This window comes from Neoarius graeffei, chromosome 23, assembly GCF_027579695.1.
Source record: "Neoarius graeffei isolate fNeoGra1 chromosome 23, fNeoGra1.pri, whole genome shotgun sequence".
Lineage (NCBI taxonomy): Eukaryota > Metazoa > Chordata > Actinopteri > Siluriformes > Ariidae > Neoarius > Neoarius graeffei.
The window spans coordinates 40170623-40196320 of NC_083591.1; the positions used below are offsets into that span (position 1 = coordinate 40170623).

At 41.9% G+C, this 25698-nt stretch overlaps 1 protein-coding gene across 7 annotated transcripts in view; it reads right to left on the reverse strand.

The window, feature by feature from the left end:
- The window catches only part of LOC132871721 (myomegalin-like), a 126060-nt gene that overhangs the window by 33618 nt on the left and 66744 nt on the right, over positions 1 to 25698 (reverse strand). For 4 of the 7 annotated variants that reach the window (XM_060906169.1, XM_060906165.1, XM_060906163.1 and 1 more), the window contains 25 exons: positions 22866 to 22958; positions 22546 to 22749; positions 22219 to 22377; positions 21818 to 21922; positions 21555 to 21692; positions 21259 to 21438; positions 20699 to 20893; positions 19022 to 19222; positions 18837 to 18894; positions 18668 to 18753; positions 18523 to 18591; positions 18169 to 18275; positions 17627 to 17766; positions 14648 to 14775; positions 12070 to 12233; positions 11562 to 11955; positions 9958 to 10156; positions 7430 to 7546; positions 6088 to 6317; positions 4793 to 5004; positions 4243 to 4478; positions 3927 to 3981; positions 3132 to 3373; positions 2736 to 2813; positions 2480 to 2635 (listed from right to left, as the gene is read on the reverse strand). In XM_060906169.1, coding sequence (XP_060762152.1) covers positions 2480 to 2635; positions 2736 to 2813; positions 3132 to 3373; positions 3927 to 3981; positions 4243 to 4478; positions 4793 to 5004; positions 6088 to 6317; positions 7430 to 7546; positions 9958 to 10156; positions 11562 to 11955; positions 12070 to 12233; positions 14648 to 14775; positions 17627 to 17766; positions 18169 to 18275; positions 18523 to 18591; positions 18668 to 18753; positions 18837 to 18894; positions 19022 to 19222; positions 20699 to 20893; positions 21259 to 21438; positions 21555 to 21692; positions 21818 to 21922; positions 22219 to 22377; positions 22546 to 22749; positions 22866 to 22958 — 3946 coding nt within the window. The remainder of the gene's footprint in view (positions 1 to 2479; positions 2636 to 2735; positions 2814 to 3131; positions 3374 to 3926; positions 3982 to 4242; positions 4479 to 4792; positions 5005 to 6087; positions 6318 to 7429; positions 7547 to 9957; positions 10157 to 11561; positions 11956 to 12069; positions 12234 to 14647; positions 14776 to 17626; positions 17767 to 18168; positions 18276 to 18522; positions 18592 to 18667; positions 18754 to 18836; positions 18895 to 19021; positions 19223 to 20698; positions 20894 to 21258; positions 21439 to 21554; positions 21693 to 21817; positions 21923 to 22218; positions 22378 to 22545; positions 22750 to 22865; positions 22959 to 25698) is intronic. The other 3 variants (XM_060906164.1, XM_060906167.1, XM_060906168.1) reach the window with 3 other exon arrangements.

Consider the following 25698-nt stretch of genomic DNA (forward strand, 5'->3'; position numbering starts at 1 on the left):
ATGTGATACCATAATGTGAGAGGTAAAAGTGTTGAATGGAAGACTTTTATGTTAATTCAAGAGCTTTTTTTGGTATGTGAAGGCATTTTAAGTATATTTAAAAGTAAACATACTGCATGTGAGAGTACTGTGTGAATGTGAGCTCTGTCTATCCCTGTGTCCGAAATCACTCACTCGTTCACTACTCCCTACTCACTATCCAGGGAATTACTACAGTGGTGCTTGAAAGTTTGTGAACCCTTTAGAATTTTCTATATTTCTGCATAAATATGACCTAAAACATCATCAGATTTTCATACAAGTCCTAAAAGTAGATAAAGAGAACTCAGTTAAACAAATGAGACAAAAATATTATACTTGGTCATTTATTTATTGAGGAAAATGATCCAATATTACATATCTGCGAGTGGCAAAAGTATGTGAACCTCTAGGATTAGCAGTTCATGTGAAGGTGAAATTAGAGTCAGGTGTTTTCAATTAATGGGATGACAATCAGGTGTGAGTGGGCACCCTGTTTTATTTAAAGAACAGGGATCTATCAAAGTCTGATCTTCACAACTCGTGATTGTGGAAGTGTATCATGGCATGAACGAAGGCGATTTCTGAGGACTTCAGAAAAAGCGTTGTTGATGCTCATCAGGCTGCAAAAGGTTACAAAACCATCTTTAAAGAGTTTGGACTCTAGCAGTCCACAGTCAGACAGATTGTGTACAAATGGAGGAAATCCAAGACCACTGTTACCCTCCCCAAGAGTGGTCGGCCAACAAAGATCACTCCAAGAGCAAGGCGTGTAATAGTTGGCGAGGTCACAAAGGACCCCAGGGTAACTTCTAAGAAACTGAAGGCCTCTCTCACATTGGCTAATGTTAATGTTCATGAGTCCACCATCAGGAGAACACTGAACAACAATGGTGTGCATGGCAGGGTTGCAAGGAGAAAGCCACTGCTCTCCAAAAAGAACATTGCTGCTCATCTGCAGTTTGCTAAAGATCACATGGACAAGCCAGAAGGCTATTGGAAAAATGTTTTGTGGACGGATGAGACCAAAATAGAACTTTTTGGTTTAAATAAGAAGCGTTATGTTTGGAGAAAGGAAAACACTGCATTCCAGCATAAGAACCTTATCCCATCTGTGAAACATGGTGGTGGTAGTATCATGGTTTGGGCCTGTTTTGCTGCATCTGGGCCAGGACGGCTTGCCATCATTGATGGAACAATGAATTCTGAATTATACCAGCGAATTCTAAAGGAAAATGTCAGGACATCTGTCCATGAACTGAATCTCAAGAGAAGGTGGGTCATGCAGCAAGACAACGACCCTAAGCACACAAGTCGTTCTACCAAAGAATGGTTAAAGAAGAATAAAGTTAATGTTTTGGAATGGCCAAGTCAAAGTCCTGACCTTAATCCAATCGAAATGTTGTGGAAGGACCTGAAGCGAGCAGTTCATGTGAGGAAACCCACCAACATCCCAGAGTTGAAGCTGTTCTGTACGGAGGAATGGGCTAAAATTCCTCCATTCCGGTGTTCAGGACTGATCAACAGTTACCGGAAACTTTTAGTTGCAGGGGGTCACACCAGATACTGAAAGCAAAGGTTCACATACTTTTTGCCACTCACAGATATGTAATATTGGATTATTTTCCTCAATAAATGAATGACCAAGTATAAAATTTTTGTCTCATTTGTTTAACTGGGTTCTCTTTATCTACTCTTAGGACTTGTGTGAAAATCTGATGACGTTTTAGGTCATATTTATGCAGAAATATAGAAAATTCTAAAGGGTTCACAAACTTTCAAGCACCGTTGTACATAGAAGACTATATAGTGAGCTCAGTAATAAAATGAAACAACGCTTTCGGACACTAGTCCGTCGTGCTGTTATTTGCGTTATTACTGTCACACAATTAAAACGTGCCAGATCAGTCGGCTGGTTGGTTTTCAAAATAATAAATACATGCATGTATTTTTATGATAAATACATATTATACTGAGCGTATTTACCACGTTAATAAATACAAAGTACTTTGCGTCTGCTGCATCTTTCAGTTCTTTTAAATCAAGGCTGAATACTTTCTTCTTTGTCGCTGCCTTTTATTAAATCAAATTTGAGGCTTTTGATTTGATTTCTTTCAACGCGACAGGATATATTGCTTGGTTAGTGACCATTGGTTGTACACTGCTTTTCGTGATGCATCGTGGGATACTTTGAGTGCACGATATAGGGTGCAATAATTCTCACTATATATTCGGACATCACTACAAAATGGTGTCCTCACTATATAGCCCACTATATCGTAGTAGGGAGCGATTTCGGACACAGGGAACGTGAGAGAATTTTATGTATATATGAAAGGTAAAAGTGGTGAATGTAAATGCATTTATAAATGCAAGTTAAAAAAAAAGGAGCCTAAACTATTGTACAGCAAAACACACACACACAGACACGCACACCTACACACACAAGCTGTGTGCTCACTTCGGACTGGTGGTCTGCACAGACCCTGCTGGTGCTGTTCTGGTGTCAGTGGCCCAAAAAAGGGCAATGGTTCAGAGGTTAAGTTATTTGAGGAGTTGGATGAGGAGTGGGTCTGAGCCAAGGGCAAAGAACCATACAAGGGAGCAGAATACAGACCTAGAGATGGGTGGAGGAGGGTGAGATATATGCAGATAAAGAAAATGGCACAGCTAAATATGAGCACTCAGACATGATTCTATGGATTGACCCTGCCTACCTGTCTTACTCTTCTTTGGTCTGTAGGGGGTGATAGGAGACTGAATAGAGGGAGGGACAGGGAGGGAGGTGGGGCAGTCTGAAAGAGAGTGCAGGGGGATTTAGACATGGATTTAGATGCGATGATTCTCCGTCAGTGCGTGCATTATGTATGTGTTTATGCAAATGTTGACATCAACATATATTTATTTCCAGTAACTAACAAATGTCTTTTTTTTTTACTCTCGTGAAGAATGATGTTTGAGAATTGTGATGAAACTTAACTTTTTCATAAAAGCTAACAAAATGAATGGCTTTTATTCTATGATTCTACTGCATGTCTGTACGTTTGTATAATTGTATGTATATTCATGCCGACTGCGTGTGCCAGTGTGTATGAGTGTGTGTGTTCACATGCCTGTATCATTTGATCTGGGAGCTGGTTCCTCCTGGGCGTATTCGCTGACGGCATCCACATCAGAACACAGTTCCAGATCCTCATTTATCGAGGCCCTTTCATCTGACACAAAGGAAGTGCGATCAGATTGGTCTGTTGTCTCGGAGGGGGCGTGGCTGCTGGAGGGTGTGTCTGGGCGTTGCTGCAACTTTGTGTGGAGAGACTCGATTATCTTGTCTTTTTGTTGCAACTCCTTACTCAACCTGCGTGCAGACATGATGAAATATGACTCGTTGTGTTGTTAATGACAACGAAGGCAATACAAATGATTCAATGCCTGCAATACGCTCCAGTCAATCATAGCACGCTGAGAAAAATAAGTTGGCAATATGTCACATCCTGTAATATAACCACAGAACTAATACACGTTTGCTATCATTCCACATTATTATCTCTACATTACTGTTTCTTCCGTTCTCAGATTGCTCTACTATCCGTTCTACTACCTCTGCCAAAATCATCGAAAGGTCATTATGATATTAAAAATGCACAGCACCTGAAAGTGTGGCTTTTAATGCTGTTTACAGTCTTTTCTATATTCAGTAATGCATCACTTTATGGAGCAATTCCACAAAAATGTTACAAGTCAAAAACGGTACAGAGGTGCCAAAACCTTTATCTCCCTCCAAAAAAAAAAAAAACCCCAGTTCACAAATATGGCTGTTATATTTCATGATGCAATAACACTAAAAGGTATTCTTTAATAACATTAAATTATGTAATAATAAGATACATCACATTTTAGGATAGAATTACCTTAAAGCTAATAGCTCGTGGCCCATTTTGTCATCCGGCACTTCTGACCGATCTCCTGTGAATAAAATCAGAGACAAGCGTCATGTAGTGCAATACAATAACAACTGTACCATGGCAATGCTCACACGTTTATTTTATTGATATAAAGTCAATTAAAGCCATATGGAAACGTTTTCATTCATTCGTAGCAATGTGTAACAATTTTTTTTAAAATGACACCAATACTCAGGATTCTTGAGTTGCTGTAATTGACCTAAAGCTAAATCTACTGCATGTGCCTGAGTCCATCTTATAACGTGTGTCTACGTATACTCACGTCCACTGAGCTTAATGCTGATCCTCTGTGTGAGTGAGGAACTCTGGGAAAGCTGTTCTCGGAAGCTCTGGCCCATGTAGTAATCGATATCGTTGGCCCGGAGCAGCTCTTCGAATGCTTTGGTAGTGTCTCCCAGATGCTGCGTGAGGATGTGGCAAATTCCTCGTCCCTCACGCATCCGCTGTCGCAAGTGCGACAACTCCCGAGCCTGAGCCTGGATCAGCGTGTTGTATTTTCTGAGTAGGAGGAGTCAGATATAGAACTGAAAACAGATTTTTACACTAAAAACATTACAACAATAAAATTATGAGAATGCGACTCGATCATGAGAAGATCATTTGTGGATGAATGCATGTGGATTTGTGAAAGTATAAAAAGGAAGGCTATCCAATGACCCTGTGGACTGATATGAATGATTAGATAACCAGTCCATATTTGAGTAGAAAAGAGCCGACATTATACAGTATTCGAAGTGGAAGAGCAAATGAGTATCATGTGAAAAATAAAATAACAATCCAATCTGACTGTTGTTATAAACATTCTTTCTCACCCAGGCCATGTAGCACTCTTCCCCTCCTCTGTCCCTCTTTTTTCTTCCAGTTTGCTGCTGCGGATTTGGTTCTCCAGTGATGCCACACGTGACACCAGCTCCTGTAGCTCCCTGTTGGACTTTAGTGGTCCAAGGGTTGGCCCATCTGAATGCCAGCCCTCATCGTCCTCCAAACCACTGGGGGCAGGAGACTCTTGGAAGGCCCAGTTCACCTGGCATAGAGAAGGAGGCCAAAGTATAGTAAAGAAAATCAGAAGCCTTCACCATACCCTGCTAGATTTTTAAATAGAGATCTCAGATGTGTGATCATTACCTCGCCCGCAACGGAGTAAGCGGGGAGAGGTATTGTAATCAGTGCGGTTTGTTTGTTTGTGCGTCTGTCTGTTAACAATCTAGCGTCTAGACGGTTGCACCAATTGACTTCAAATTTTCAGGGTAGGTGGGCAATGGTCTATAGATTACCTGATTAAATTTTGGGGTAATCGGGTCAAGGTGAAGGTCACCAGAAAGGTTATTTTGACTGAAAGGTTGACATGTTTTCCATTCTGACTCAAAAACGGCTGCAGATAGACAACTGTTTACTATTATGAGTGTAAAGGAACTCCCATATGGCCTTTCATTTGGCACCATGATCTTTGACCTTGAGGGACCCTGAAAGGTCAAACTCAAGGTCACGGATTTTCAGAGGGCTGTAACTTAAAAACGGTTGATGGTAGACAGATATTTACCATAATCAATTTATAGGAAGTGCCATATAGGCTTTCATTTGGCACCATGATCTTTGACCTTGAGTGAACTTGGAAGGTCAAACCGAAGTTCATGGGTTTTCAAAGGGCTATAACTTTAAAATGGTTCATGATAGCCAGATGTTTACCATTATCAACATATAAGAAGTCGTCCCGACCCATATGTGCTTTCAGTTGCCGCCATGACCTTTGACCTTGAATGACTGTGAAATGTCAAAATCAAGGTCATGGATTTTCATATAACTATAACCTAATGATTGAGAAATATGACCATTATCAACATGTAGGTATAAAATAAGTACTGCCGGGCGAGGTTTGTTTTGCCTGGCAAGGTTTGTTTTGCCTGGCAAGACTTGTTTAGAGGGTTTTTTTCCCCATTAATTTCTTTTACTCTACTTTTGAACCTAGCACTTAGTGTGTTTTCTGTGATTTAAAACAAATTATTAGTTTGGACAATAATTATAACCGTCTGAAATATGTATAAAGTATGAGTATAGTTTGTCTTAGAGGATGTTGTCCCAGTGAATAGTGAGTAAACACGGACTGTACCTTGCGTGGTGTGCGTTCAAGGCTGGAAGCGTAGTCAGAGGTAGCGGAGAGTGAACGTACGCGGATCTGCAGTCCACGGATCACTTTGTGACAGCGGGAGAGCTGTGCACGCAGGTCCTGCACCAACAAGTTGTCCAGCTGGGAACTGTCAGCATGCTGATGCCACGAATTACCAACACTGCCATACGACGTCCGGGCAAGAGAGTTGCACAGCTCCACGTCATCAAACTCTGCAGAAAATACAAAAACACACAGGTTTGTAATAGCTTCAGTAATACAAAGCGAGTACTATACAAGTCTACTCACATTTTTATTCATGGTATTACGATTTAACCACATGATAGATATTACCTTTATAGTTATTATATAGTTTTGTAGCTGTGGTGTGGTAGTTAGTTTGAGCAGTTTGGTATTTAAAGGTGTGTGTGTGGCAGTGGGGGCGTGGTCAAGTGCCGGTCTGTGACCGGAGGGTGGAGTCAGGGAAGGTAAGTGGCAGAATCACTACACCTGATGTCAATTAACCTGTTTGTGTGTCTTCCCAGTGACCGCGCCCTATATAAAGAGAGAGAGAGAGAGCAGAGGAAGTGAGCTCTCTCCCCAGCCAGACGACTTGTGTGTGTGTGTGTGTGTGTGTGTGTGTGTGCGTGCACGCGCATGGCTGTGAGAGTACGTTTGCATCTGAAAAAAGCAAATAAATGAAGTTATGGAACTTTATTCTGGCCTGCCGTCTTTCTGTTGTGCCAGCACTAGGGCCTCGAACCGGTGCTCTTGCTCCTTCTGGAGGGTGACTAGCACCTGGTGCTGGCTCTGCTGGGCCGTGGCGAGGGCGTGGACCAGGTCTGCGAAGGGAGAGGACTCCATGGGGCTGTTCTTTTCCTGTGCTCCGTCCTGGGTTTCGGCACCACTGTAGCAGTTCATAGGAGGGGGAGGAGCACAGAAAGATGGCAGGCCAGAATAAAGTTCCTTAACTTCATTTATTTGCTCTTTTCAGATGCAAACATACTCTCACAGCCATGTGCGCGCGCGCACACACACACAAGTCGTCTGGCTGGGGAGAGAGCTCACTTCCTCTGCTCTCTCTCTTTATATAGGGCGCGGTCACTGAGAAGACACACAAACAGGTTAATTGACATCAGGTGTAGTGATTCTGCCACTTACCTTCCCTGACTCCACCCTCCGGTCACAGACCGGCGCTTGACCACACCCCCACTGCCACAGTGTGTTGTTTTCTCTGTCTTTTGGAGTGCATAATTTATCAGCTGAGTTTGTGTGATTGATTAGACGTGTAGTTTGCTAGATTATTTGTGGTGTTAGTCATCTGAGCTCTGTAGTTTTCTCATACCAGGGCTACTGGTGTCTTCTCTCTCAGCCTCATTCTCACTACGGCCACTGGTCTCGTAGCCCAGATCCTGTAGGTCCACCTGCACCTGCTTACTGTCCTGCTGCACGGCACTCTCCGCTACGAAAGACAAAGAGATGAACCATGATTTCTTTGATTAAATTTGCAAGCTAATACACAATTTTTATTCTCCTTTTCTGCTTGTACAGAAAACTAACAAATCAGAATTGTTCCCAAGTGCAACAATATAAACTTGAGGTGGTCCGAAATACAGGGTGTCTCAAAAAAATTTACTCACACTTTAACTGTCCCTAACATGCTGCCTTTTTTGTGTTGCAGGTGTAATTAATTAATCACAGCATGGCAGGAAATTATCGCACCAAACCAAGAACAACTGATGCATTGAAATTGGAAATTGAAAGACAATGTCGCGATATTCCTAATGACCTGTTTCGTGACGTTTGCGAATCCCTTGGTGCGCGTTATCAGCGTTGTCTGGACAATAATGGTCATCAATTTGAACATTTGCGAACATGATTCTTCAATTACATTTGTCTTCTGTATTCGAAGCTATTCCATTTCACTCTATGTTCATAAATAAAGGTTTTCTCGTCATTCAAAGTGTGAGTACATTTTTTTGAGACACCCTGTATATACAGCATTTAAAAGCGACAAGAAATGTATTCCATCCATCCATTTTGGCATATCACTACAGTGACATGGCCGCTCTGACGGCTTCAGCCATCAAAGTCTCTAGGGAACATTCCAGTAGTGGTTTCCCGTTGCCTTCTACTGGATTATTATAGAGGTTTTCTCCTCTCAACCATTCTCACCTATGGACAATTTAGAGCCACCAGTTAGCCTAAACTGCATGTCTTTGGATTGTGGGGGAAACCGGAGCACCTGGAGGAAACTCATGCAGGCACGGGGAGAACATCCAAACTCCACACAGAAAGGCCCTCGTCGACCGCTGGGCTCGAACCAGAACCTTCTTGCTGTGAGGTGACAGTGTTAACCACTACACCACCATGCCGCCCCAAGAAATGTATTAGGTGAAATTAAAGACTACTTTTTTTTTTTGTATAAATTGCTATCTAGGAATGGACACAAGCTTAAGTACAATTTGCAAGTGGGAACAATGATCACATACATACATACATACATACATACATACATGTTTACGATTTTATTTATTTACTTTCCTATAATTTTACCACTTAATCAAATACATTTGTTTGAAATCCAGTACAAATAAACACATAAAAGGTGAATCATTTCAATGCACTTCATAATTTCAGAGCCCAACTCAGGAGTGCAGGAGCACTTATTCTGTTGTGAGCCCTGGTTCATATTACAAATGAGTTAGGGTCAAATTCCCTTTAAACCAAGCAACAGAGCCTCTAGTTTATCTTGGGAGAGATACACAGCCGCTACTGATGCAAAACATGTCCTCATGAGTCAAAGCCTGAGGGACAGCACATGACTAGTGTTCTGTGCCCTGAGCCATGATCCAATGTGGTGTGTTTTTCAGCATACACAAATTTTGAGCTTGCTGAGGATGATAAACAGCCATTACTGATATTTCACGTCACTGTTGCTGTTTTGAGCCTGGTGAGGAAACCTTATGTCCTCATAAGGATAGATTAGTGTCAAGAGTCTTGACAAAAAAATTATTCTTTTGGTTGCTTAGGTTAAAGGAACAGTCCACCGTACTTCCATAATGAAATATGCTCTTATCTGAATTGAGATGAGCTGCTCCGTACCTCTCCGAGCTTTGCGCGACCTCCCAGTCAGTCAGACGCAGTCAGACGCGCTGTCACTCCTGTTAGCAATGTAGCTAGGCTCAGCATGGCCAATGGTATTTTTTGGGGCTGTAGTTAGATGCGACCAAACTCTTCCGCGTTTTTCCTGTTTACATAGGTTTATATGACCAGTGATATGAAACAAGTTCAGTTACACAAATTGAAACGTAGCGATTTTCTATGCTATGGAAAGTCCGCACTATAATGACAGGCGTACTAACACCTTCTGCGCGCTTCGGCAGCGCATTGATACGGAGCTCAGATATCAATGCGCTGCCGAAGCGCGCAGAAGGTGTTAGTACGCCTGTCGTTATAGTGCGGACTTTCCATAGCATAGAAAATCGCTACGTTGCAATTTGTGTAACTGAACTTGTTTCATATCACTGGTCATATAAACCTATGTAAACAGGAAAAACGCGGAAGAGTTTGGTCGCATCTAACTACAGCCCCAAAAAATACCATTGGCCATGCTGAGCCTAGCTACATTGCTAACAGGAGTGACAGCGCGTCTGACTGCGTCTGACTGACTGGGAGGTCGCGCAAAGCTCGGAGAGGTACGGAGCAGCTCATCTCAATTCAGATAAGAGCATATTTCATTATGGAAGTACGGTGGACTGTTCCTTTAAGGTTAGGTTTAGGTGTAGGCACAGCATTAAATAGATACAGTACAAACTACTGTGTGTGTGTGTGTGTGTGTGTGTGTGTGTGTGTGTGTGTGTGTACACGCACTCAGTAGTTCTCTGTATTCCTTGAGCTGGTCAGCTTGTGCGTGTACAGTAGCCTCAGACACCATCAGTCGCTCCTGGAGCTCTCTGCTTTCCTGGCGGCTCAGGGCCAGGTCACTCCGGAGACGCTCTGCCTGCTCACGTAGTCCCGTCTCGACATGTTGCCAAAACCCTGCAGAACCCCCACTTTCTCCTTCTATCTCCTGCATCACACAAACACACACACTTTTCATTGTCTTGCCGTATGTCTGTTCAGTGAAATAACTTAGAATTAGATACCGGTCATATTTCTCAAGTCATTAAACAGAAATCTATTGCTCATCTTAACACGATAGTAACAACTTGTTTAATTATTACTGAGGTACAAGTAACAGTTGTTCCATGAAATCGAGTCATACATGAGCTGAGAGCTGACGAGGTGCGTAGCGACAAGTTGGCTGTAAGCTATGTACAGTACAATGAGATTGAGTGGAATAACTGTTTTATTCTATCCTCTTTCACTGGATTATGAGAAACTGAGCATTTTTCTTTATTTTTTAATTTTTGCAAATTCAATAAATAAAAACTTTATACAAAACGTACGACAGAATCATTTCCGCTTAGAATGTAAACAAACCAGCGAAATGACAGTAGCAATTTAGAAAAATGCAATAATAATTCTTGAAAAATAAAAATAATGATACGTTCTTAACATCAATTACTTTTATTCCATATTTTGTTGGGTTTTTTTTGGGGGGGGGGGTTGTTTTCAAGTAGAGTTTTTATTTCGTCCTCGGTTGGTTTAGCAACACACTCCGCCATTTTGTTTCTCTCTACTCACGGTATACGAGCTGATAGCCTAGTAGTAGATTAGCCAATCAGAGCGCATGATTGCTCATATCCAGTGAATGTGGATAGGATAATTAAATAATAGTGGCTGGCTTTGAGTGGTCGATCAGATATTTTCCATTCAGCTCGCATGATACTGAACGAGTCGAAGATGAGCCAACGCTAGCTTACATGTGACTTGGTGCTGTTAGCGCGGCAGTCCGGTTACCTTCCAGCCGGCGTAGCAGTAGCGTTAGCGAAGGCCAACGCTAGCTTACCTGTGACTCGGTGCTGTTAGCGTGGCAGTCCAGTCACCTTCCAGCCGGTGTAGCATTAGCGAAGGCCAATGCTAGCGCAGTCAAGCTAAATATTATTATTATTTTCCCTGTGTAATTTACTTAGTTACTTTTAAAATCAACATTGACAGCTACACACAACGGAGCGACCTGGCAGCCAAAATTCTCTCAAAATCGTCCGTTTTTAACGAAGCAAACCTGGTGGCCATGGATGTTTACAAATTGTCACTGTCGCTTGCTAATGTGGAAGTTTTACATCTCCGACGTGTGACGTTGTGTTGTCTTGACAACGTGCAATATTGTAACAATATTGCATGCTCATTCTCCATTGGGTAGAATGGTGTAATACATGGAGGATAAGCAATATGCTAACAATATTACATGCTATCAATAAACCCGCTAGAAGGGAATAGAATACGTTTTTATTCCATGGAAAAAGTGTCCTGTATGTATAATATTTCTTAATATTGCACTAAATCTAAAAGCCATGACTTTAATTCTTTACCTGTGCTCTAGATTCACCCGTAGCTTTATGACTCAGCAGCACTCCGAGGTCAAGAGAATGAGGTCTGTTACACCTCCTCTTCCCTGCTCCCTCTCTCAGAGTCACATTCGGCAGGCCACGCTTCCCCCGAGAGGCCCGCATGTCCTCCTCCTCTTCTTCCCCCTCTTCCTCTTCATCATATTCATCCTCCTCTTCCTCTATGAGCATGTGGGTTCGCTGCTCGTTCTGGGGGTTCAGCCTGTCTGTTTCACTTTGCTCCCACCTTCTGCACTTCACAGATTCTTTACTTTCTGTTCCCATTCCACATCCGGATCCGGAATCTTGTCCGGATCCGGATCCACTGCCGCTCAGTTCCAGCTTGTGGTTTTCCTCTTGCAGGTTTGGTAGAGTACACCTGGACGACAAACATTTCATGATAATGAATTGATCATTGCTATTGATCATTGTCAGTGAAAGCAGTGTTCATGTATGTATTTACTTCTGAGTGTGTGTGTTTAAGTGGAACTACCTGTCCTGAGACAGTGAGGCAGAGCCAGCCTGGCTGAACTGGCTTTTCCTTTCTCCTGTCTCTCTCTCTTCTCTCTTCTTCTGCTCCACCTCATTCCGCCATCCTCCCCTTATGGCCTCCTGGGATATCCTCCTGCTCATTTGCCCTCCACGTACCCCCACATTCTGTCACAAGGAGACAGAAAACATGGCTCCACTTGAAGTAGCTGAACATTTTTACGGTATCCGGTTATTTAGCACAAAGTCTTTTAGCACAAAAGTCTCTTAGCACAACTCTATGTTCTTTAGCACAACTCTGGATTATGGTCACAATAATTGAAAAAAGTACTCATCTTGATTATAGGAAGGGGTTTATTATGATTGCTTAGGGACTGGAAACCAGCATGTTAAAGGGATAGTTCGGGATTTTTGACATGAATCTGTATGGCATCCCCATCAATAGTGTCGTGCAAACACACTGACTTACCCCTGACAGCATCCTGTGAGTCCAGTTCTTGTCCAGTTTTGGTCCAGACGAAAGTAGTCCGGCAAAGTTGTTGGGGTCACGAAAGTAAAACGTTTTTCGTCTCAAAACAGTATGTGTTCAAAAGAGTGATATATTTGCATCAAAAAACCATTGCCAAATAAAAAGTCAGACCTCAAAATCGCTTGGCACTATTTTCTCTCCCTTCTCATCACTGCGCGCTGCCGCCAGGTGACAGCCATGGCTGTTTCATTCATTGTTTACTGCTAGCAAAGTTAGCGACAACATGTCTGACTACGACAGCGACGTTGAAAACATTGACTTCATCTCACAGCCAAAGGGATATCTTTATGAACCCGAATATACAGATGAAGAAATTCGCCAGATGGAGTTAGAACGGGCAGAGAGAGAAAGGGTGGACAGAGAAGTGGAAGAAGGTGAAGCTGGAGCCGCAGCTTGTTAGCGCCGCTGATCTGAACTCCTAATCACTGCCAAACAATGGGAAAGGTGTTGATTCCTGCGCAGATGTCAACATGACAGCGCGCAGTGATACCGAGGGAGACAAAATATAGCGCCAAATAATTTCGAGGTCTGACTTTTTATTTGGCAACGGTTTTGTGATGCAAATATATCACTCTTTTGAACACGTACTGTTTTGAGAAGAAAAACGTTTTACTTTCGTGACCCCAACAAACTTGCCGGACTACTTTCGTCTGGACCAAAACTGGACAAGAACTGGACTCACAGGATGCTGTCGGGGCCAAGTCAGTGTGTTTGCACGACACTGTTGACGGGGATGCCATACAGATTCATGTCAAAAATCCCGAACTATTGCTTTAAGGATCAGTTGTTGATCCCTGAAAAGTGGACTGAAAATCTGATTCTTTGGTGTCTTTAGATATTTGGAGTTAAGCCATAACAAACCTTGAACTGTCAGCACCTTCACAGATAACTTCGGTCACTTCTGATCATATCATAAATTCAACTGACTGTCAATAATTATGCATTTGCCGAATGAATTAACCGGGGGATTATGTCTCTTGCCCTGCTTGACAACGTGTTTTGCCGACTAAGAGTGGAATCTATTCCAAAAAAAACTTACTCAAATTATTTATCCATCACATATTACTGTTTTCATATGTATTTGACTAATAAAGCTACAAAGTCTTTAACTGAAAAAAAGACCAATTTCAATGAGAAAAATGAGAATCATGTCTCCTTAGTAACCAACAGTAGCAATATGTAAACAAATGAAAGAAACTTCCACTAAAGTATCCTAGAACAAATGGCCAAAGTGCAATATAAACGTTCAGAGACTTTAGAGCTTGTGCTAAAAGACTTGTTGTACTAAATAACCGTGAACCCATTTTTATCATCAACCGGGTTGCCCTGAGAATAGCTACATACAGTAGTTTAGTTATTTGTGAATTTGTATTGTTGTTTTCTTCAAGCTGTCTTTAATTCACAAGCTTTGGTTATCTGTGCACATGCAAGTGCGTGTGTTGAACAAACAAGCGTAATGTCAATCAACTAAGCCACTCCCTTCGTTCATGGCTACGTCACGGCACATGATTCAAGTCTAACAACAACTCTCAGTTTTTTGGAAGACGGAGTGAAGACATTATTTTGGTCTAATCTCATACATGATCAAATTAAGACGATGATGTTTCAGATCATGTTTCATTAGTTACTTAGCATATTTTTACTGGTTACTCTTTAGACCCTAAATCCCAAGTTTCAGCTTATTACATATTGTTTGGTAACTTCTATGACTTAATCAGTAACTAGAGTGGGATTAAAAGGAATGGAATGTAGCTATGAGTGTGAGAATGCTTGGACCTTGAAAACGTTACATTTGGCCGAAATGAAGAGTGTGAAATCACTAAAGTGGAAAAAAGTACACCGTTTGAAACATGTTCAGTTTATGCAGTAAAATATGCAAGTGTCAGTTATTCCAGCTCAACTCAATTAGGATAAAAAGCTGCGGGCAAATTCCCACAAACTAGCAAGTAAAACTGAAATTCCATTTTATCAGACGTTAGGGTTTTAAGCACATAAATAGCATTTAGGTGCCATTACCGTGTCCCCCCCCCCCAAATGGTGTGCTTTCCTTTACCTCTGTGCTAGCCGGACTCTCAGCAGTCAGTTTCACATCATCTTCTATACTGTCGGTGAATTCTTCACTGCTACTGCCTTCATCTTCATCATCATCGATCTCGTCCTCATCCTCGTCTGTGCTGAACTCTAGAGAGAAGAATACAGTCTGAAGTTGAAGAAAGGAAAATGTTTTTTTTTTCCTGCTAAAAGCCTTTCCTTCCAAATATATCCTTTCCTTCCAAATGTATTTCCACGTTCCCTTTTTTTATATGCCTCGTTCCTCAAGCCTCAAAATGACGACTACATCGTGTTTATTTTAATGTGTTTTCCAGAAGCTTCTCTCCTTTGCCTCCTTCGCGTGCTCTTTTTCAGAAAGAGGATAAAGTGGAAAAGTCTGTCAGGAAACTCTGAGCCAACTATCCTTAAGTCCTGCCCATGTCTTCCTCTCCCTCCCTCTCTCTTCCTCTCTCAGGCACACACAAGGCAAACAAATGGACACAAGCTGGTCAGTACATATTTAAAAAATGTTGCCCAGTGTAAATCTTCCTTGATAGGTTTCATAAGCTATGAGACACACACACACACACTAAAAGTATGAAAATCCAAGAGAAGTTATATAAGCTGAGGTTCCATATTAGGCCTGAAGCTTGAGCAGAGCATGTGAGGCTTTATAAACCACTCCATTTTATGGACTCTTCATGGATTTTGGTTGCATGGCTATTTGCTTACAGGCCGAGAGGGAGTCTGAGTGATGTTTTCACACTGATCTATGGTCAGTTCTACTATTTCTGTGACACCAGTAAAATCAGAGGTTGTATAAGAGGAATTACTGATGCCATTAGGATGGATTATAATACATCAGATTTGACCATTATAGACAAAGCAGAGGGGTACAGTTGGGTCCCTCATCAATTCTGCTATGTATGTATGTATGTATGTATGAAATTTCTGAAAGCTCTTTACAAAAGTGAGAATATTCATCGACTCAGGATAATGTTTGATAATTGCTAGGTCTTTATAATATGGTAGACCTTTACAATTGGGTTAATTAATAGTTAACAGTAGCTAAGAGTGTCATATTTATACAGTGTAAAAATATATTTGTCCCTACATAAAACATAGCTAATATAAATGAAGGAAGGGGGTAAATATTTTTGAGGAAACCTCTTACAGGGCCTCAGACCATGATACGCTTTATAGTGAAGCCATCATGTGTATGTGTGTACAAAATGTATTATATGCTTATGTCACTGTGGAAAGGTTAAAGAAGAAAAAGAGGAAAATGCAGCTGTTCACTTTGTCTGTGTGCTGATGTAGAAATAAATGACCCGTTCCTTGATGGCAATTTTTTTTTTATATCAACCCTGCCTGTGATGTCGTACGCATGCAAACATTAGCATGCACAGTTAGCATGCATGTGTCCAGGAACACTTGAGGACAATATAGAATTGACTGCCAAATTAAAGTATTTCTTGTATACTTACCTTGTGTGGAAACTTAGTTTAGTGCTCCAAAAGTGTTTGTTCTTTATTATGAATTATACCACAGCACTCTCGAAATCTGATTGGTCAGATGATGATGATTACTTTTCTAGAACAGCAGCTCTTGACTGTAATTTAATTCAAGTTATATTAATGCACTCTTTCTAATATATTATCATCTCTATATTAACAGCTAGTTCACAGTAATCTGAATGGCAGATGCTTGACGTATTTACCAGATTTAAACCGTGCCATTGCTGATATGCTTAAGTTTTCTGTGAGCAGACGTTTATTTAGCATTTTTTGGAAGGAGTCTCTAGTGTCAGTGCTTTGTAACAGTCAGAGGTGAACATGTACAGGAGAATCTTCAGGGTGGAGAGTGGTGTCTCTGTAAAATGACCGCTTGCATTTTTGTCTTATTAGCTTAAGACAGAAAAAAAGGGAGAGGTTGGTGGTGTTAAAAAAAAAAAAAAACCACTAACCGTAACTGTAAACAGATTAATATCATGATCTGTCATTCTTCACTAAATAAAAATGATTAGCTTTTGGCAAATTGCTGTGGTATAAGAGGAATAAAACACTTTGTGGAGTGTAGTTATTAGAAAATCATCAACTGTTGTTGATTATTGTCCTATAACACACCGTGTCATGTTTTATTCCTTACATATCAACTATATGATTTACAAATCTAATGATATGGTTGTCAAAAGAAATACAAAAAAACAGTTCTGACCATGAAAGCTGGTTTAAATTTATTTGCTTTACTGTGATGTACATAAACATGACCTACTTTTTTTTTCCTGTAAATAAACCTACAAGTCAAAATCTCATTTGGCACCATGTTTAGACAGCAAGGGTGACAAAGACTACTTTAAATATATAAAAGCATGCAGGATGCAACAACTATCAGCTAATCAATGCTGCTAACCAAATACCAGTTACTGCATTTGACATTTGCATATTATTATTATTAAAAAGGATCAAAGTGGACAATTAAGCAAACTAAAAAAAAAGCAAATTATAATTCACGACCTTGGCTCAGATAATAATAATAATAATAATAAGAATAATTTATCAAATCAAGATTAAGGCTTTGACTGGAATATATTAGGCATATCTGTGCTTATGTGCATAAATGATAAACTGAAAAAATGAATGAGGCAGACTATGTAGATAGCAGCACTTTACAGGGAAACATGAACACAAGAATCACAATACACAGCAATGGAAAAACGGACAAGAGTACCCAAAAAGCCTAAAATGCAAACACGCCTAGAGAAACATGTATAAAACATACACACGTTGCATTAAATGCAGTAAAAAGTCACATTTGTTTGCCTTGTCACTTTGTGCGTCCACAAAAACCACGCTGTTAGTACACTTTGCTGTTAGTTGAAGTGCTTTTCTGTTGAACGCACTTGTTTCAGACCCACTCTTTTAGACAGTGTTCGGAACAGCGCCCCCTGCTGGCCCGGAGGCCTTTTGTAATGTACAGCCCAAACTCTGCTGTGGCCCACCTCCATAGTCAGCATGGGCCTTAGCTGCCCTGTCCAGTGCCAGAGCTGTGTCTCGGGTCCTGATCAGGACCTCTTCCAACTGTCCGCGCAGCGCCTGAACCGTGTCCAGCTCCATGTGCAGCGCCCGAGTCTTCTCCACACTGCTCAAGCAATGAAACACCACCATTCGAATGATTTTAATTTTCATTACAATGCATGCTAAATGCCTTTCAAACTCTAAAGCAGTGTCTAGGTAGTAGAGCACCAAATTTTTAGCATTTTAAATGACTTCCTGTTGGTTATATAGTTTCATGCTAAATGACTAATATGATTCAAATAATGTGACTGATGCATGATCTGATAAAAAGCTTCTCATCACTTCTGTTTTAATGAACAAAAGAATTTTTCATTGATATTATCTAATGTAAAAATTAAGAATGTTAAAATGTTAAATTAGGAACGTTTAAAACTCGCCTAGTTCTGCACCTGTCCTAAAAACTATGTACTAAATCTAAATCCCAGGTCTAAGCCGATTGTCTAATCTGGCCATCTCAGGTCCTAACCTGTCTCCTCTGGACTGCATGTGGTTCAGGTTTTGGTAGAGCTTCTTCTCGGCTCTCAGAGCCTGGTTCAGCTGCTGGTACTCTGACACCAACTGCTCCAGAGCACTCTGTAGAGACAGAGTCACACCAAATCACATACTGGACCAACATACTCATTTCATCCTCATATTCAAGAAAAACATGTGAAACCCATTTATTACTACACAATATCCAATTTTCTGCTAGTAATAATTCATACTAATAATTAAAGAATAATAAAAGATTGGAATGATTCTTAATCTCTATCTCCAGCAACTCAAAGACAATCATAATAATCAGTAAAACTATAGTTCGGACATTATTCCTTCTGCCTACCTTGGGGTCAGTCTGAATGCAATTTTCAGGCTTTTTGGTCAGAGCAGATCTTAACTCCAAAAGCTCCCGCTGTGAATGCAGAGGAGAAGCCGGTAAAACAGAAGGCAAAAATAACAAGTACTTTTAATTAAGAGGGCGTGTGTACCTCTGTCTCCCTGTATTTCCTCAGGGCAATATGAAGCTCCTCTTTAACAGCCTGCATCTCCAGCTCTGAGCTGCTATCCCCTGATCCTGCTCAGAACAAACACAAACGCACACACTACTCACCTGTATTACTAACAACAGTTCCACGAACACAACTGAAGTAAACATACTCAGTGTTGCTGATGGTCTGGAGGTTGCCTGTGCCTCTTCCTGACTCTGCGTCAGATCCTGCACAAGTTCATCACATTTACTATCACATTCACAATAACTCAGTGGTTGGAATGTGATAATTACACATTTTTTATATTATTATATAAATAAAACACACACGCACGCACACACACACACCTCTTACCTGTATAAGGCTTTCTTTCTCTCTCAGTATACTCTGAAGTCTCTCCATTTCCATGGCCATTGGAGCTCCTCTTTCTCTCTCCCTGTCTCTCTCTCGTGTCACTTCACTCAGCTCCTGTTCACGTGATGAGAGCTGCCTGCGCATCTCCTGTAGCTGCCCAGCCCTCTCTGTTATCACCTGCCTCAACCTCTCACCATTCTCCTAAAGGATTGAAGGATCACTCATACATTGGAATACTGTCAAAACATAACTGGGCAATGGTTGAGAGGCAATTGCAAGTGAATCCATATGGACCCTTTTCACATGACGTCACGACAAACGCGGCCGCCATTTTGGACATGTACTACCAGTAGTCTACCACAGCCAACAACGAGGAACGACGGCGAAGCATCGAAAGGAATATAGCCATCGAAGAAAGTTTTTACTTTCAGCAAGACTTCCATCATGCCTTTATTGTTGTGCACCTGGATGTAGTAACCATCAACACACAAGGCAAGATTTATCATTTTATCGGATCCCGACAGATGCTGACCAACGGAGAAGATGGATGGTCTCTAAAATATTGGCAAAATGATGTTTATTGACATAGCAATCGTGTGTAACGGGAAGCATTTGCATATCCGAAGTGTTGTGTTACATCAAAAATAAAATAAACCGATATGACAACGACTGCTGCTGCCAGGTTGGGGACACAAACTAGTAGAAAGGAAGTGCGCCAACAGACTTCCTTTGTGGTCGATTCTGCTTTAAGGTAAGATGCATTTAATTATTCGTCTGCTGTGGGTTTGGAATCGGTAGCCTGACCGATTCGTTCATGTTTGTGGTGCCATTTGTTTGTTGATGCGTGTTGAAATGGAAGATTGGTTGTTGACATGATTTCCAGTGATGCTTTGGTGCTGCTGTGGATCAAATGTGTTGAGTAGCCTGACTGTTTTTTTTTTTTTCTTGCGTGTGGTATCATTGTTGACGCGAGGTTGTTTTTTGAACATGCCAATGCGGACACGATTTCCCCTGATGAGTTATGACTTCAGACGCGATGCGTGTGTGGAGTCCGCGTGATATGTGCGTAAGATAGGCTTCTCATGTGTTTGGAGATCCGCGCTCTGAGACAAGCGCAAGTGCAAGCATCACCCCAAGGGAAAAAAAGGGACCCCCCGAAAATATCGGCATAGTTCGAACACTGGGTTGGAGAAAGTAATGGCAAATAGTGAGTGCACAAACCATAGAAGGTAAACTGTACACAGCGCCAGGGCAGTGTGATGGTATGTCTACTTTTAGATTGTGTTAGCTTATCAATGAACACACTCGTCATTCGACGAGTTTCACGTCTTTACGACGGATACTTAAATGTGTGTTAGGTATTATTGTTGCAGTCTAAGCAGTCATTGTAGCAGCTAGATGAGCGAGAACCGAAAGGGTCTGTGCCATAAACCGTTATTTCTTCATGTCCAAAATGGTGGTCGCGCTTACGAAGGTCACGTGAGTGAAAAGGGTCTATAGGTGTGTCTGTACCCATTTCCAGCTCCACACAACTCATACTCTTACAGTCCAAGCATTTCTATGGAGGCGTATCCTCTGTACCATTAAAGGGGGCATGGCCTCCTCCAAGTTAACACATTTTTAATTCAGACGGTGAGATAAAAACTTGTATGTTGTTTGTTCATCGTTTGGCTTTACCTTGATGTACTGGTCTCTGGAGCTGATTGTATTGAGCAGGTCCTGGATCAGTGTGTGGTGCTCCTGAGTCTGCCTGCTGCGCTCAGACAGCACCTCCTGGAAGAGCCGCTCTTTCAGTGCCAGACGTGACTTCAGCTCCTCCACCACCTCTTTAGGGCTGGGGGAGAGCTTAGCCAACAATGCTGCCGTCAGGTCCTTTAATATAAAATCATACACACAAACTTTTATACCGGAGTATCATGATCCAAATAACTGATATAATTCAGTTTACTTAAAAGGTATAGTCTGTAAATGATTTGAGCTATTACTCCATATATGACTCAACAGTTACAGTTAATAGGGTTTAGTTTTGCGCCCATGTAAGCACAGTTGTTCTTTCACACAAGGCTTATGATCTGGTACTGGTCGGATTGGTGAAGGAAAGTCAGGAAGAAAAACAGGTTCTTCTGGTGTAACTGAAACAAGTCCTACACTCACTATGATAAATCATTAGAATTAATATTTAAAAAAAAAACAACAACCGCCAAGCAGGAGTATATAATAGGTGTATTTATGTTTACCTCGGTCTCTTTGCTACGAATGTGTAGCGTAGTGTGCAGCTGTGTGATAATGTTGTCTCTCTCACGCAGAGCAGCTGTGTGTTTCTCATCACACTGCTGTTTGAGCCACTGCAGCTTCCGACACGCTTCCTGAGCCTGCTCCAACTCCAGCTCCTTACTGCGCATCAGACCATCCACACTCTGTTCTCACACACATGCACACGCACATTACCACCTCTACGAAATATTCCTAGTTCTGCAAGATCTGTCATTTTCTAAATTGCCAAACGTAAAAAACATCACATCGACAGACACACCGTGATTGTCTCCTCATTGTTGGTCAAAATACAGCGCAGTCTCTCGAGGTCTCTCTCTTTCTCCCGGAGCGCTAATTGCAGCTTGCGCACCTCAGTCTCCTTCTCCTCCAAGCAACGGAACTTCTCATCTATAGCACGCTAAGGCGGCACACAACAACACACACCATCTGTGCCTTACACACTCAATGCACATAGATAGTGACTGAGTGAATAATATGATGAGACATATATTATGTATGGTCTCTTTGCTGCTAATTCAATACCTCCAGAGCTTTGTCCCGATCACGAATGCGACTCTTTAACTTGTCCAGCAGAGCGTCTCGGGGTCGACCAGTCTCAGCAGGCTGGTCCAGCAGCTCTGAGTACTCCTGCCACACACACACACACATCATATACTCAATATGTCTTAAACAGGAGGACATTTAAAATCAGTGTTTTGGGGGAAATCATAAAATGTAAAAATGGCCACTAGGGTTGTTTCACTGCAGTCTTGTAAGAAATGCAGGTGAGGTGATAAATACTCATGGACTCTCTTAATTAAATGTGTAGCCATACTTCAGTGCCTTATTTCTGCTGCCTAATGACATTTCTGTGGAACTGAAAAGTCTTAAAACCATGGTCTTGGTTGAACCTTCGGTGAATTACAGGTGAATTATGTGCTAACCTGCACAATTTTCTCCTTCTCCCTTAGTGAAATCTGTAGTTCTGAGATGGTTTTGTCTTGGGCTAAAATCTCAGTGTTTTTATCAGCCTCACTCTCCTTCAGCTGGGCTTCCTTCACCTGTAGCTCTGAACGCAGCTGCTGCACTGTGCTGCGCAAATCCTGCAACACACACACAGACCGTTACCATGCTGCTCCCCAACTTTCAATATATGACAGAGTTCACAGTATTAGCCTCACTGTTAGATGATACATGGCTTAACCACTTTAACTGTCCTGACCACAATTCCCTGTTGTCTTTAGAGCCCTGTCTTTATTGTTTGTTCCGACCTGGTTGTACTTTTCGGTGGTCTCTCTGTGCTGCAGCGCTGCTTCTAGATCACTGTGCAGGCGGTCACGGGAGTGTACCAGGTCTTCTGTTACCCTCTGGCTCTGTCTCTGTGCTCTCTGACTGGCCTCCAGCTCCAGCTGGCAGCAGAAGAGAGAGCTTTGTAGTGCCACCATTTCACCCTGCAGGTCACCTCCTTCTACAACCTGGAGACAGAGAGAAGAAGGTGGGGTGGGAAAACAAATACATGTACCAGGATCTAAGACAAGTGACTGCAACGTGTAAAAAAGACAGAAAGAAAGAGATCAGAAAATACACTCACTTGTGTATATTGGAGCTGACTGCGATGGGCCACTTCTCTGAGCTTGCACAGGGTGGCATTCTGTCCTTCTATAACCTGATATAACTCCTGCGTCTATACACACACAAGGAATATATGAGTTTTCCATCCTGCTTTGCATTTCGACGGCGATCATATTTGTGCCAACAAGACTGGTTTGACTTGTACATTGTAATGCAACATTTCTTCATACAGCTAAATCAAATATGAACTTGTGTACATTAGTACAGTCATCTTCCGAGTTATTGGCACCCTTCAAGAAACTGGACAAAAAGGTAATATAAAAGCCTCCATTCTTCTGGGAGTTTGGAGCACGGCTGGAGGGATTTTTGCTCATTACAAGTGCACAAGTGAGATCAGGCATTGTCAGGCAAGAAGGTCTGGTGCACGGTCCATCTTCCGATTCATCCCAAGGCTGATTTTTTCAGTGGGTTTGAGGTCAGAGCTTGGTGGAGGCCATTCAAGCTTTTCCACCCCAACCTTGGCAAACCATGTCGCTTTGTGCACCGTCATGCTGGAACAGGTTTGGGGCCCTTTAATTTCAGTAAAGCAAATTCTTAAAGCTACAGCATACAAAGACATTCTAGACAATTGTGTTCTTCCAACTTTGTGGCAACAGGTTGGGGAAGGCCCACTTACGATTGCCATGATCAGGTGTCCACATACTTTTGGTAATAGAGTGTACATCCAAATTAAAACAGACATAGCTGTGGGCACACAATCAGTGTTTTAAAATGGCCAAGGGCACTTTCATACCTATTAATTAATTTGTGGAGTCCAAATCAGAGTGAAATTTAAATTGTTGGTTTGTTTACTATTAGGTTTGTATTGTATAGTTTCACAATACACACAATTAAATTAACTAAAAACACGTTAGCTGAGGGGCATGCAAGGAAAAATACAGCAACAGAAAGAGGTGAACAAACTTTCATCTCTTTCAAACCAAATGGAAAAAAAAAAATCTAATAGCTCTCTCAACCTAACTTGGTTCAACTACAACTGACCCAAGACCATCGTGCTCAGACTGAAGAAACTAAAATATATTTAAAATGTCCTACATGTAGGAGAGGAACACTGCCCCTCCTCAAATGTGTCCAACCCTGTTAAGCCTCACTCACAACCCGCCGTAAGAGTTTTGGACACGCACGGGTCGCGGGGTTTGGTAGCTCGCAGTCGTGCCGCAGGGTCGCGGTGAACCCGGGGGAAAGTTTGGGGTTGGAGTACAGGCAAAGTACTTGTCAAGTACAGGTTGCACACCTGACTTCCTCGAGGCGTGGGAAAAATTGCACCGTTAGCCCGTGGAAAGCGTATATCTGACGCATGTGATCAGTGCATGTTCAGTGCGTGTGGAGTGTGTGAGACTTGCATTTTACCAGTTTCCTGCACTATGAGTTTGGGCTGCACTTGTGAAGCGTGTGTGACGCGTGTGATTAGCACGTTACAATCACTCATAACTTGCGTGTGACGCAAGCCAGGAGTGGGTATAAAACCAGCATGTCTGCAGCATTCTACATCTGTCTTTCGACTGAAGAACACTGGATATTTTGTGGGAAAAATTTAAAAATTTTCAGTTTAAAGTTTAAAAAAATGGTACCCAAGAAGAAGCGAGCAAAAGTGAAGTAACCCAGCCTGAAACAGCAGAGGGGGAGGAGGAGGAAGAATTTGATGATGGTAGCAGCCCTGCACGGACAGGGAAAAATATGCCTTCAAGCCGGCAGAAGGCACAGCACCCCGCCAGAGGGATTTTCACAGGTAAATACACATGCTTTAAACATTCATTTCAGTATCTATATGCTAATTTTCATGTATGTTTCAGCTAACAACATCCAGAAGTGAGGACATTGCAATCCCATCATCGCTGTCAGGCCATTGTGCCATGCTCAGTGATGAGGACAAGGACATCCTGACACCCTGTCCCACCACTCAGCAGGAGTAGGAGCAGGACAGCACCTCGGAGTCAAAGTGTGTTTCAGGGCTCAAACTGTTGGGGTATTTAGTTGGGATTTTTTTACAATGTAATAAAATGCGTTATTCATTACACTCGTGTTTTATTATTTGACGTTTGCATGGTAAATTAACATATACTCAAATAAAAACAGCAAATGAGGTGGTCTTCTTCCCTTCTACAATGCTACACGATCGGTTCCTTGGTTCCTCCCCAGTATATATACCCAGAGTCTTGCCCCTTGTGTCGCGTGCAGGTCGCGTGCGCACCACACATAGGGGTAAGAAAGTGAGATGCACTTCTGACTTGCACGTCGCACAAATAGTAAGCGTGGAATACTTGTGTAGTATTTCTGAGGCACGTCACTCATACAATGACCGTGCGTCACTCATGAGTCTTACCATCATCGCAAAAAGCCTCTACTAGCCGCTCTGCTGACTTGGTTCAGGTGTACAAAAGGAGTACGGGTCCTGTACGTAGTGTTTGCGTTCTTGATTTGTCGCAAGACCCGTAGAATTTGCATGCACAGGACCAAAAGTCTCCACGGGCAGTCTGCGACCTTCTACGGTGCTGAACACACACAAGTCTCAAGCACGGTTTTGCCAAATTTTTTACCGTAGACCGCCCGTAGCAGCACACGCGGCAGGTTGTGAGTGAGGCTTTAGGCATTATAAGAACTTAAGAAGCTTATGTTTAAGCTCAAAATATTACTCATTACATGTTATTCATTACTGGCCTTTTCAGTAAGGGCGCCAATAACTCTAGCATTGCACTGACTGCATGGCGGGGGAAAAAATTATATTTTTTTTCTATCCACATTCACTGGATATGAGCAATCACGTGCTCTGATCGGCTACTCTACTAGGATAT